Source organism: Rhinolophus ferrumequinum, chromosome 3, assembly GCF_004115265.2.
Source record: "Rhinolophus ferrumequinum isolate MPI-CBG mRhiFer1 chromosome 3, mRhiFer1_v1.p, whole genome shotgun sequence".
Classification (NCBI taxonomy): Eukaryota; Metazoa; Chordata; class Mammalia; order Chiroptera; family Rhinolophidae; genus Rhinolophus; species Rhinolophus ferrumequinum.
Window position 1 is genome coordinate 47,015,559 of NC_046286.1, and position 14,389 is coordinate 47,029,947.

Here is a 14,389-nt window from a genome sequence, read left to right on the forward strand (position 1 = left end):
AAAGAAAACAAGTTAAACCAGCATTACTAAAATGAAACCTGGTTAGAAAAGAAGGTTAGAAGTTCACTCAGGTAGCAAAATATACAATTGTTTTTGTGCTGACCAGTCCTTCCATTATTAATCATTTTAAGAACTAATAAAATGAAATTTAAATGTTAGCTTTTTCAATATCGAATAAAATTTTCATGATCTTTAATTTTCTAATTAGAAAAATTACCCATAACCAACTTAGCTATTTTTACCACTGGCAGGAGGAGCAGACAGTAATGCCAAATCATATGTAGATCTGGAATACATTTTCCTGCTAATTTCAAAATAAAATATTTGCTACTATTTGAGTTCAACACAAAATTCTAGTAGAATCACTTAAAAACTTCCAAAACATTCTGGTTTGGGTAAAATTTCAATTTCTCACTTAGATTTTTCAGGTCACATTTGAGCGGAAAGAATTATATTTGTTAAATCTGTAATTAGTAAGGTTTATTTTATGATCCAAATAATTTTACAAGTCATATCTTCGTTATTTGGAATTTGAAAGAAATGTATAAGTTATTGCTAGAAGCTTAGAAAGTATATTGTAAGCCTGTTTCCTACTTTAAAAACTTTAAGACACAATAAAAAACCTCAGATAGTCCCACTATTAAAACAACTGAAACTATCATTTTCACTCCTCTTCAGACTTTTATTTCCTTTTTACCTGTGGTCGCAGCAATCCTGGCTTCTATTTCAGACATGTCGGCACTCATCCTCTTGCCCTCCGAGGTTGGGGGCAAGCTCTCCACGCTGCTCCCACGGGAAGCTCCCAAGCTTAAACGTCCAGATTCACTCTGTTAAAATTACAGAGCAATCTGAATTACTGAAGCTCTTTAGATTTAAAATCCTAAGTCTAAAAGGAGGAAGATACAAACTGGGACTCTTACGGATTCTGTTCTGTTCTGAAAGAAAAGGGAAGTTTTCAAGGAGAAGGAACTATAGGAATAAGGGAGAGCAAGCTGTGATACTGGCCCTTAGAAAAGGGTCCTTAGAAAAGGGTGGTCCCCGGTAGTTTGTAGCTAAGTGCCCCAATTATTTGTTAACCTAAATGCCTCAGACAAGATGAATACAATCACTCCTTAAAATATTTTGAAACCAATAATGGCAAATATATAATAAATTTCATATAATAATATGAAATGACAGATATAGGTAAATTCCTTTAACTGGGTAATACAGCCAAGAAATAGGCATTTTACATTTTTAACCACTAATCAACCATTAAAGTTAGGGATCACCAGAAGGCAGGAGTTGCACAGTTGGCAAAGCCAGCAATCATCAGGAAAAAAAAAAAAATTGGATTGGTAATAAATAGTAGAAGAATTTCATCATATGTCTCTACTCTTAAGCTTATCTGTCTGTTTCCGGAACAAGATTCAAGACTTGTATAATGGAAGACGGCGGATAATTAATTTCAGTTGGTATAATGTTATGACTACTGGTAAGGTTACCATATGATTTTACTTTTAGTAACAAAACAAACCTGTTGCTTTGCCTGATTTTTCAACAATTTTGACTCTAAGCGTTTAATAGTATCATTTGTGGAAGGAACTTGCTCCATATTAGTGTCACTTTTATTACTCGTATTTGTAGAAGCGATGTCCATGAATGAGCCTAGGAAAGGAGAAACATTTATGATTATAGGCTGGGAATACAAATGCTTTATTCAATAATACGTAACTTAAATTATTTTCTAAATTAACAAGGCTAAATTAATAAGCCTTTTCAAGTTAATAAAGATACCCTCCCCCCAAAAACTATTTTAAATGAAATTTAATAGCACAAAAAGGGAGTCAAAATGCATAAGCAGTCTTCTAATAGTCAAAGATGACTTCAAGGTTCTGAGCCTGAGCTAGGAGAATGAAGTGGCTATTAATTAAGATGGGAGGAGTGAGTTTGAAGGCAGTATCAGGAGCTCAGTTTAGAAAATGGTTAAGTTTGAGTTCCTATTAGATATCAAGTAAGTAGTTGAATGTAAGTGTGGAGTTCAGGTGTAGGATGGAGCAAAACATCAGCAAATAGATGGTATATAAAGCCATGTTATTAGAGATTACCAAGGAAATCAGCGTAGACAGATAAGAAAAGAGGCCAAAAGACTGAGCCCATGGCACTCGAACACGTATAGGCTGGGAAAATAAGAAATAACCAGCACAGAAAACCGCTAGAACAGTGGCCAGAGATATATTAGGTTGTTGCAAAAGTAACTGCTGTTTAAAAGGTTAAAAATAATTGCAAAAACCACAATTACCTTTGCACCAACCTAATAAGATAAAATCCAGGTTAGTACAGTATCCTGGAGACCAATTGAAGAAAGTGCATGAATGAACTCTATCAAATGCTACTGACAGTCAAAAAAGATGAGAGCTGAAAATCATTTATTTAGATTTAGTAATGTGTAGATAACTGGTGACTTTGACAAGAGCAATTCTGGAGTAGCAGTATAACAAAAGCCTGAATGGAGTGGGCACAAGAGAGAATGGGAGGGAAAGAAGCTAGAGAATGAAACTACAGTCTATATATGTATGCTCTGGGAATGACCCCAGTGGAGAGGCTAAAATGGAGGATGCGAGAGACAGAGGGAAGAACTGCTAGAAAGAGCACATGGGATTTAATGCACAAGTAGACAGGTTTGCCTTTGGCTAGAAGCATGGGCAGTTCAGCCACAGTAACAGAAGAGATGTAGAGTAGATGAGCACAGATACAGGTAGACGGGCAGATGCAGTTGAAAGGGCTTGTGGAAGCTATCGTCTGATTACTCCAATTTTCTTCAGGGAAATAGTAAACAAGGTCAGCTGACAGTGAGAAGTGGGGAGGAGGCGTTTGAAGTTTGAGGAGAGAGGTTAAAGTATAAAATTAAGTCATGTGGAACTAAAATACAGTACAACTATCCAGAAGCACTAAACAGGCATTTGGATGTGTCATCTCTAGCCATATTCAGTTGCACTGATACAGACAAGGAATAGTCTGAGTGTCAGATTTAACGAGCCTTGTGGTTTAAGCCAAGCAAGCTTGAGATAAGGGATAGAAAGCTGAGGATTCTTCCAATAACTGCCTGGAATTAAGTGGAGGGGAGAAGGAAGAACCCAAGAGGACTGAGGGTCAGTGAAAAGGTAAAAGATCAAAGGATTGAAGGATATAGTATCAAAACGGAGAGGGTTTGAAGGTAGTAAGCAGCAGAAGCAAAAAATGGAATTTTAGAGTTCACTTCAAAATTCAGAGCAACTCAAAAGGATTTTCAGTAAAATTGGAATTTGGGAATAACTAGCCAAACATTACATCGGCTTAAATATAATTTTTTTTAAGGTGGGGGAAATAGCCCAGTAAAAATATTTGTCAATAAAAATAAAATTTTAAGTATAAGACAAATATGTATATGCATACGTGTATATCTTTCAGTTTTAATTAATAATAAAATGTTTTAATGCCATAATATATTGCCAAATATATACTGAGAAGTACAATTTTTCTAAGTTAGAATACTATTTCTACTCTCTCTTCTGATGACCATAAACTACGAATCCCACTACTTCATATTTCAAAAACTGAGGAACTCTGAACTAAAACACAGCTTAAATAAAATGCTCTAGATTCTTCTACAAAGAACAAAAAGTAGGGTGTTCATGATGAAGACATGCTGCTACACACACACAAATTTCCAATACTATTTGATCTATCAGTATTTATATAAAAACTATTTTTCAAATAAAGAACGACATTCACAGCAATACAATATTCAATCTTTTTATATATAACTATGCAAAAATTCCAAGACTTGGAAGTAGGTCCTCAGAAACTCTTTAATTTGGGTACCTTTATAAAGAATGATGCACCTGGAAACTCAAACTAGTCAATCATATGAAATGAAGAAATTAAAATGTAAATGGGAACATCATTCGTTGCCTCTTGATTATAATCTCATGGGAAAGATACAAAAAATTAGGTTATTATTCTTCCAATCCATCCATTTACCTGTACTAGTGGCAGAGTTGCTTTGTCCTTCATCTGAATACTGACAAGGGTATTGCAACGGCTCATCTGCTCCTGGAAAGTACTATATATAAAAAAGTAAATCCAATTTAAAATTTCTTTAATGCAAATCAAATCCTGTAAAAATTAACTTGAAGAGTACATCTGAATTATTTCATTGTCATGGGATTTGAATGTAGCAAAGATGCTGCTTTATTTTCCCTAAGGCATATACTAAATTTGTAGACACCTAAGTCTTTGATTTTACAAAATTGACAATAATGTGCTACTTTTATGAATTTCAATTGTGAACAATGCCATGTATTACCTAAGTATCTACTTTACACATAGCTGTTTTCTTGAAGAAAACAGCAAATATTTCTCTAAAGGAACATATGAAATACAACAGTATCATTCCTCACAATTACAATGATGTAAACTTCCAAATGGCTGAAATGGTTGTTAGTCTGACAACTACGACTGCTATACCATAGGATACTTGTTAGAACTAATCTTTTAAATATAAAAGATAGATTATGGATATCCCTCTATGAACTGTAGATATAATATTAGAAATATGTGCTGGACAAAAGTGAGAATTTAGGGAAAAAAGAGTTTCTCTCAAATTAAACAAAGCACATATTAAGCACAATTACAATTTGAACAATGTATATATGCCAATTTTTAAGATATTTGACTACAGAGACTAAGTTGTTTTCTTATGAATATATCTTTAGGATTCTATATATAGCTGGTATCCAAATATGATGGTAAGCTTTAATCAGATTAGTTCAAGCTGATTTGCCCAAATTATTTTCAATAGAATGAACAAACGAAATCTTTGGCCATTTAGGAAATCACTTAGAGATTCTTCTACTGAGCAAGTTGTTCTGAAATTCAGGTACTTTCATAGATCTGTTAACTTTTTAAAGTCTATCTGTCACCTGATAGATTTTTAGTGCACCAAAAATGAGAAGCCTAAAATTATTCAAATAATTCTACAAGTGTTTGATTTACAGACTAGGAAATTTTGATAATCACTTAAAACAGTTGTTCTAAATTTAAAAATTCTATGAGTTATAGAAGAGTTTAACTTTTTAATGGCAAATGAAAAGTTGAAAATATGCAATGAAAAACCAAAAGGTAAAAATCACTTAAATGTGTCTGGGAGTGTAACCTCTCTATTGCCCCACATAAATGGCTGCTTGATGAAGATCTGTACTAAAGAAAACGTAAAATTTAGTTTAGCAAGTATTAGAGCCATAAAATTCCTAAGTCCTGTAAAGGCTTTAGAGATCACCTAATTTAGCTTCTCTCACATTACAGATGAGGCAACAGGTCCAGAAACAAACACAGTTAGTTACCCACTAAGTTAAGCAGGAGGAGAAAAAGCAAGTCAAAAACCTATTCTAGCTATTTTTCTATTATATAGAACCAGATTATTTTTTTTCAAAATGACATTTCCTCCTCTGATTATGAGTAATAAATGCCCATTCTAACTTGGAAAATACAGAAAAAGTATAAAGCAGAAAATAGCAATAATGTCTCTTTACTTTAAAACTCAGTATACATCAAATTTCCCTAAACCTAAAGCCCCTCAAAAGAAAGATTATACCCGCATCAAGTGAGTCATTATTTTCACAATTTCCTCCATTGACGGGCGCTGAGAAGGATCTTTAGACCAACAGCGAGTCATCAGGCTCTCAATGGGCTTAGGTAAATTTTTGATCAGTGGTGGTCGAGTACCTGTAATTAAAAATTAAGAGGAGGGAGGAGAAAGAATGTATTTACCCAAAAAATTATGTAAGCTCTTTACACGTATTTCTAAAGCAGTATTTATTTTACAGAACTTGTACTTTAAGATTGTTTTTGAGTAATAGAAGTATGTTTTTTGTCCTTTATGTTAATATTACATTTTCATAAAGGGGAAGTTATATCTTTTGGAAAGTTAAATTAAAACCTTTATATGCAGTATGGTAATAGTAAGACTGGAAATTAATATTTCATGTGTTATAAACATTCTTTTAACAAATAATAGCTTAATGTGTGTTTTGTTAAGAAAAATAACTGAGGTAATCTAACTTGAACTATATTTTCAGATTAATTACAAAATTTCAAATATATTTGAAAAATATCTTCCATACCTAAAAAATCACCATGGTGTTATACTCACTGACTTCCAAATGGCTCTTTAGTGGGAGGCAGACATTTTGGCTGCTGTGAATCAATCATTTCATAAGCTGAAAACTAACAACTTTTTGTAATTACCAAGTATGTAATATTATTAGTAAGGTCCCTAACTTAAAGAAGGCCTCAAATATAATGAAATCTTTGTAATTTTATCAATTACAAGTTAGTTCTTTTATGCCTTACTTCACTGATATTCAATTATTTACTGACAACTGACAAAGAAAAAGAAAACAAACTTTTGGTGAATGCTCTAGCATTCTCCACAATGACATTAAAGGAAGTAAAATAAAAGGTAGTACAAGAAACGGGTAAAACACAGGGGATTACTCAGACAATGGTACAGTCTGAGAGATCTATGAATGACCTAAATTGTTAGGCACATTATTTGTTTGTATCACTTGTGGAATAGTGTATTAAAATGGCATTGATCAGAATGATTCTCATCAAGTGACAGAAACTAAGTAACAGAAAGTGATGTTAAAAGTTAGAAAAGCTAAGCAATTTCCTTTCAGGAAGAGTTTATTTTCCCAAGCAAATGTGAAGTAACCTGATTAATAAAGAAGATGTAGTCTAATATCATATGTGGTTAGAAACATCCTAACTGGAAGTATAAAAGAAATAGGAGGGATGCAAGAACATTGAGTCTCTAAGTAAACATAACTTAAAAATATGGACATCGGAGTCAGAAAGATCTGGTTTGAATTTCAGCAATACCACTTAACTAATCTTGTGATCTTGGGCAAGTTACTTAACCTCTCGAGGTCTCAGTTTTCTAATTGGTAAAACTGTAAAATGAGGCAGTAACAGCACTCACTTCATAATGATGAAAAGGTAAAGAGTTTGTAAAGCATTCTGTGTTTTGCCTTTCTGAATAGCTTAAGTAACAGCTCTTTTTATTCTTTGCTTTGTCTCCTCAGTGAGAAAAGGCTACAGCTCCCCAATTACCTTAACCACATGAGAGATTTTATTTATTGCATTTTTAAATTTTATTCTCTCCACAGAGTCCAGTCCAATGCTTCTGTATCCCCTGGAGAGAACCAAACCTAAGCCATTGCCTCTGGCTGTCGACTGATGGTCTTTCTCTAAACAACAGAGCCAGCAGACCCCCTCAGGCTTGTGAACAGGCCAAGACCACTCCCCAGCCTCATCCTGCCTGATTTTGGGGCTATGGAGAAGGTGGCAAACTGATGGCAGAAAAGTATTCTGGTAACAAAAAACTGTACATTTTAATGTTAGGGACAAATGGTCTTCTTTAGGGGAGAAACAATTTTTCCAAAGAAGAAATATGCAAAATACATAAAATAAAAATGTCTTTACAAACCATTATGAACAGCCCACATGATACGGAAAGCTGGGCCACCAATCTCATCAAAGGGTTTCCGACGTGTTATCACTTCCCAAAGGATAATGCCCCAGCTGAAGACATCACATTTTTCACTGTAATTGCTACCTAGAAAAAAAGGTAGTAAAATTTCAAGACTTTTTTCCACATGACTTACAGAAACAACTGTTTTCACAAATTTTAATAATGAGCACCGTGTACAAAAACAAGAGGGTGCCATGTGTAGAGCTGAGAAATTGCTCCTTCTGCAGTTTCTTAAGTCTTCGCAACAAATACTTCTGTTTAATTAATTATTAATAATGAAATAGAAAATTTACATTAGAAAGTTGGTCATTTTCTACCTTTTCATCAAGAAGCACAGGCCTTATCTTTTATTTATTTTGACTTATACTTTCACTAGGGCAAAGAATGAAACATTTGTACTTTCCTTTCTGTAATGTTTTAATCTTAAAATTTCTTCCCCCAGTCTCTTGATGGAAAGTATTTCTCTACTATCAAAACAGAAGAAATTTCTAATTCAGTGTTAAGATTTTATCTGGTGGAATAAAATTCTTAATTTGCAAACTTAAAAATAAACTGTAAACAGTGAAAGTTACGGATAACAAATTTATAGCAAACAGATTATGGAGTGACATTTATAGGATTTATAAATTGGTGGTGAGTCATCACAATAAACAGCCAAAAAACCTCCGAACAACCCACTATAAGAATGATCAATAATTACGACAGTCACACATGTACTTCGTACGTGTATTACACATGCACTTAGCAGTGCACTGTAAGCATTAAATCACAATGATGTTACACGCTAATGTGGGCTACAGGTGCTGGCATTTTTCAGAAATAGAAAAACTCTACATAGCCCAATAGTCTGAGCTTTGTTACTCTAAACAATTCACAATAAGTTATTTCTGGGTTCTTTTGTATAAACAAATCTTTTTGCTCTCCATACTATAAGAACACTATGTTATTTTAACTCACAGAAAGGTATATTAAACAAATCATTTTAAAGCAATGCCAATTATATGTATTTATATGTGAACCTGAAAACAAGGAGGCATTATTTAATTTTGCATAATTTAACACTTGCTTGTCCACTAACTTAAATTGAATTTTATGGCAAAATGGTTCCACTCAAGTGACCAGTTGCATAGCAAATTTCTCTTTCTCTTGGCTGGCTGAAAACAAACAATAAACTTCAAATTCATAAAAAATAAAAGAAACAAGCCATAATCAGAATGTGATTACCGAACATGAATTTTACGGGCATTCATACATCCTAAAAAAAAAGGTCACACATCTTCAGTTCAACTTTTCTCATTTCATAGAGAACTTGACGTTTTTATCCAGAAACCCTAGTATGAAATTTATGGATCACTTTTTTAGAACTTGAGTGAGATACGGAGATGTAAAAGAAAGTAAACATAAGCTTATCCTTTACGTGTTCTTAGTACCATACTTTCTTCCAATTACTTGCACTCTCTTTAAGGCATGCTCATTTAAACTTTACACTTTCAATTTTTAATTGCTAGAAAACCAACATAAAAGGACAGTTGATTCCCATTATTCCTGTTATTTATATTCTATAAAATTGCTATAAACACTGAATTAGTGAACTGTGAATCATTTGTTCCTAGGGGAAAATACAGGGTTAGTTGCCTGTAAGCCTCTTCACCGCGTTTGTTAACTGATAAATATATGAATGTAACGTGTGTTTCAGTTTAAAACACCTTATTTAATACACATTATTTATTCATTAATATTGAACTCATGGCCAACAGCACTATAACTTATGCCTGAATGAAGATTAGCTAGCACATGTATTTTCTCTGTAAGACAAATCAGTCTCCTTATACTGAGGAACACTAGAAAGCATTTCAGTACTACTCTTGGAAGTCATTTTAAACAGTAAAATCGCCAACAAAAAGCACAAAAAAGCAAAAGAAATGTGGCACTAAATAGATGACAAAACTAACAGTCTGAGAGCTAAAATAAGGCATAGCATTTGCTTTCTTCAACCTCAGCTGGAAACTTGTGTGGGTCAACTCAAAATTTTCCCCCACTCTATGCATGCCTGTGAATAAGTACTGATTTTACAGTTTTACAAATAGGTAATTTTGCAATTACAGAATCTGAGAGTGAGGGTCAACTGTACACATTCTTGAACTTGCATAGAAGGTGCTAGACAACTGAAATCTTGCTACGCAATTTAAGATCTAAGGCAATATTTATTTAATACCTCCTTAGACATCAGTAAACTTTATAATATAATTATAATTATATACGATATAGAAAGAAAACCATGGAAATAGGGCAAAGTCATAAACACATATTGGATTTACATGGAATAATAAGGCAGATTATCAATCACATGCTTGTTATTTTACCTTCAAAAACTTCAGGTGCCATCCAAGCGGCACTCCCTTTGTTATTGGTCATGTGTGTCTGAATGTCACAGGCTGTACCAAAATCACATATTTTTAAAACTGTCCCCCCTGCAACCAGCAGCAAGCTGTTAAAAAAAAAAAAATTTAAAAAAATCAAAGTTTATACGACTAATACTTGATTCTACAATAAGAGACATTTGTAGAAATAGAAAGGGTTAAGCAAAATTCAACTTCTGTGAAATGTTACCTGGTCACTATAACAGCTCAATGGTTCAGAGGAATATTAATTATTCCTCTGAATATTAATTAACTAAAATTAATTGACCTTAGCCTAGTTCTCTTAGGAAGGCTGCTAGACTCACATTTTTATGTCTTCATCTGTATCTCCATAATCTTTCCTAATTATAGTTCTCTCTGGGTCAAAACAAAACATGGAGTTTAAAACACTTCTAGGTGGTAAGTCAACATCATGGTGTCCTGAAATGGGAGTGAATGAATACCAACGCCTTCTTAAACTACTTGCCCCTACACTTCATCTACTTATCCCAATGTTTTTCAAGCTACCGGCAGAAATCTAGTCATAACATAGAAATCATAAAAATCTCGATCACAGATCTGGAAACCTAGATCACAAAAATCAATTCAGTAGACCACCACAGTACCTTACAAAATAAAATAGAAAATATCAAAATGCATTACAAATAGTAGGTTAAATATTGTTTCATCAAAGTTGTTTCAGTTCAATATACGTTAATATGTACACACATTATAGACTGAAGTATTTCTTACTCTGGATCATGGTCTACAAGTTTTTGCAAACCTGAATTGTTCTTATTGACCTTATGGTGAACAGAATAGGAGAGTCTTTAGTTTAGACTAATGTAGAAGACTGGTTAACTGTTCACTGAGCCCATTCCCCAGTCTTCTCAGTAGTTAGCTATGGCTATATGACCACTCTAGCCAATGAAATGAGGGTGGAACTGAAGTACTTCACTTCCAAGCCTGGCCCATAAAAGTCTCCCACATGTATACCGTCTTTCCTTTCCGCACCACATGCCACTGAATGCAGAGGAGTCTGAAGTACAAGACAGAAGGAGCCTGGGATCCTGAACCACCATGTGAAAAACTGCCCACTAATCAGGACCACTTACTTTGGACTTCACAGGAGTAAAAAAAAAACAAAAAACTTTGTACTTTGTTAAGCCATGAAATTTCAGGGCTTATCTATTGCAGCGGTGTCACGCTAACCAACAGAAGAAAATGGTACCAAAGCAGGTGCTGCTATAACAAAAATCTAACGTATTTGGTGTTGGCTTAGCAGTAGGCAGCAAGAAATCTGAAACAGGAGGCTGGAAAGATAGAGATCCACGCAATGATGTGGCAAAACATTTGGTAAAATTTGTCTCCAGTGACAATTTGTGGCTTTAAAGGATCAGAAAGCTGATCACTTCTATTCTCCAAATAGCAGGAAATAACACTGAGAAAGGCCCATTAAGACTCAGCACTGCAGCAAAGAACAAATTAACAATAAGTATTTCCCATCTAAGCTTGATGGCCTAAAGGTGCCTCTCATTCAGTTGAGAAAAGGCATGGAGGCCAGGAATCAAATAAACCAGGTTTAAGATTGTGTCTAAGAAAGAATTCCGGTAGTGGTCACAGACAGATGGAACATTCTAATTATATGCTGTTAGTCCTTTTCCTTTTCTACATGATCCTTAACCTATCATTTTTCTCATCTACCGGGGGTGTCAAAAAATGCATGCACGTGACTTATATTCATCTTTTATTATCGGTATATAGTGAGTATTACAATTTTAATAGTTTTTTCCCTTCTTAAGATGTATATACATGTTTTTGGAACCCTCTGTATTTGTCTGCGCTGCATTCTGGGTAGCTGCAGATGTATCTTTACAGCTCACTAATTCTCTTGTCACCTATTGTGTGTATGCAATTCTAAAAATTTAATTATTTCTAAATGTTTTATTTAGTTATTTTGGTCATTTTCGATAGTGTTCATTCCTTCCACACTTTAATTTCTTCTTTTATTTCTGTAAATAATTTAAGCATATATGTCTTCATACGTGGTAATTCCAAATATTTGGAGTCTTAATATTTGAGGGCTTATTTCTGCCTTGTGTTATTTCTGCTGACTTTCACTCATGGTAACTTGCATCCTATGGGTGTGGTGATTTTTACTGTACTTCATATTTGATTAATCTTAATCTGTAATAATCCAAAAGGCCTGGATTGAAAGCATATGACTTTTAAATGGAGTATCACTCACTCTTAGTGTCCTGAAACACTACAAATCCCAAAGCACTTTTAACCTGTCTTGCTGGGGTTTTCTTGATGTAGAAGTAGGGCAAATTCAAATTCACAATAGCATGAAGGGAGACCCTCAGTTAAGAAATAAAAGTTTGCCTACTCAGAAAACTGATTTTTTCCTTGCTTACTTTTCTTTCAGCTGTTCCCTCTAAGGATACTAAATTTATGCAGAGGTCTCAGTTCTGTTACCTCAGAGGCTACAGTAAAGCCCTTGGCTTCATGCTTGCTTCCCAAATTCAGGGTTCAGTTCTCTTCATCTTTTTCCCTGATGATTTCCCTTATTTTCTTGTAAGATCACCTAAGCATGTAAAAGGATATTTGTTGAAATATACATCATCTCTGGGTGTTTGTTGTAGGATGGTTTTTCAGTTTATCTGGTTTGCCATATTGCTGGAGTGTCAACATTCTTATCATGTGAGCATAAGAATCCAAGCCCCATTTCTATACAACACCTCTGAACACACGCAGGATGTCAGAATTTAAATGCATAAATATCATGGCTTAAACTTTATGTGCCTCTCAAACCAGGGTATGAAACCTCGCCAGTATATTAGTGTATGCTATAGAATAAGTGGTAGGAAGCCTACAGAGCCCCAGGTTAAAGCTAGCAAATCTCCCTGGACCATCACGCTTATTCAGTTTAAGTACTTTTAACATTGTAATGTTGATTTTAAAACAAATCGCATAATATATGAAGTTGAATGCAAAATTTGTATGTAACTTTCTTTAAGAAAGCTTATTTTGGGGCTCTGTCCCTTCTTTCAGACCTACCAAAGTTATATTATATCTTATCTTTGTTCTGCGCGGTTTGGAAAGTTTGAGCAGCACATACTTAGAGCATTAAATACTTTACAGAATGTTATAATGTCAAATGATTCAGTAGCATTGTATTTCCTAAAAACAGCTCTATAAAGCAAGTCTTCCAACTTTAAGATTGCTTACAAGGCCAAGAATAGTTTCTATTTTAAGTATTCACTTTACTTAAGACGTAATAAGAAATATTTATCTATTAAAAATAAAGAGGTAAATATGTACATATACATGAAAAGTTGTCCATGTAAGCAAACAAAGCAACATTATGTATCCTGTAACTTATACGTGCTTAAAAAACACACAAAACAATGGTTACCTTTGAGGAGTGGAAATGGTAGGCAGTAATAACTTACTTTATATTTTTCTATATTATTTGATTTTAATCATGAACGTTTATTATTTTAAAAATAACACCACATAATTTAATTGAAGAAAATAAAGTAAAATAAACCAATACAGAAGGACAAATAATCCCTATTTTAAATGTCCTTATTTTGAAGATACTTTTAAAAATGTTCAATCCCAAAACCACTTTTATGTTTAGAATGTGTGTATAGGGGAGAACTATAACTCTATTATAGTTTAAATGACCTAATGAAAGATTTCCAGAAAATTTACTGAAATTAAGATTCTGACTTTCCTAGGTACAATATAACCCAAGTACAATAACCAAATAGCACACTCTTTCTTATTAGGTTTTTCTTTTGATGACAAAAAGAAAGATGGGTAACATAATTTACATCATCACATTACAGGTAGTAATATTCAACAGTAGTATGTGGCAATTCAGTATTAACTACAAATTTTATAAATTCTCTGTATATAATTGTGCTAAAATTCTAACTGGAGAAATTATTTAGAAAATTAGTTTTCTTTTAGTCCAATATAACTAAGATAAGCCAGATAAACTACTCTTCACATCTCCATAATGTCACAAATATTTCTATAATAACTTAAGTGGAAAGACTGCTGAATGTAATTTACCTTTATATGTATTTCAACTAAAACTTTTTCCTATTTCACTGTTCTTGTGAAGCTTATTACTCTTTACCAAAGATAAGAAGTCTGTAACTGGTTTCCATGTTTCATCCTCGTACATTCAGGATATCACAATAATTCTTCTGAATGACTTTTGTATTGTTAGTTATAATTAGTACACCTTTATTCATAAGACTTTAATACTTCACCAGCCCTGAATATGGCATTCAAGGTTCACTGAAATAAGACCCTAATTATCTTTGTAGGCTTACTCTCACAGAGTTAGGAACAAAAACAGATTTATTTCTGAAGTACATGCAAAAGAACTGGCAAAAGATAAATAAAATGGGCACAT

At 33.6% G+C, this 14,389-nt stretch overlaps 1 protein-coding gene across 4 annotated transcripts in view; it reads right to left on the minus strand.

Annotated features, from left to right (window-relative positions):
• MAP3K7 (mitogen-activated protein kinase kinase kinase 7) overlaps positions 1-14,389 on the minus strand; it is a 66,710-nt gene that overhangs the window by 32,713 nt on the left and 19,608 nt on the right. For all 4 annotated transcript variants that reach the window (XR_004422635.1, XM_033102423.1, XM_033102425.1 and 1 more), the window contains exons 6-11: positions 9,919-10,043; positions 7,511-7,639; positions 5,615-5,745; positions 4,003-4,084; positions 1,517-1,647; positions 698-827 (exon numbers count right to left, since the gene is read on the minus strand). Coding sequence is in view for 3 of the 4 variants with exons in the window: in XM_033102423.1 (XP_032958314.1) it covers positions 698-827; positions 1,517-1,647; positions 4,003-4,084; positions 5,615-5,745; positions 7,511-7,639; positions 9,919-10,043 (728 nt within the window). In the remaining variant the exon portion in view is untranslated. The remainder of the gene's footprint in view (positions 1-697; positions 828-1,516; positions 1,648-4,002; positions 4,085-5,614; positions 5,746-7,510; positions 7,640-9,918; positions 10,044-14,389) is intronic.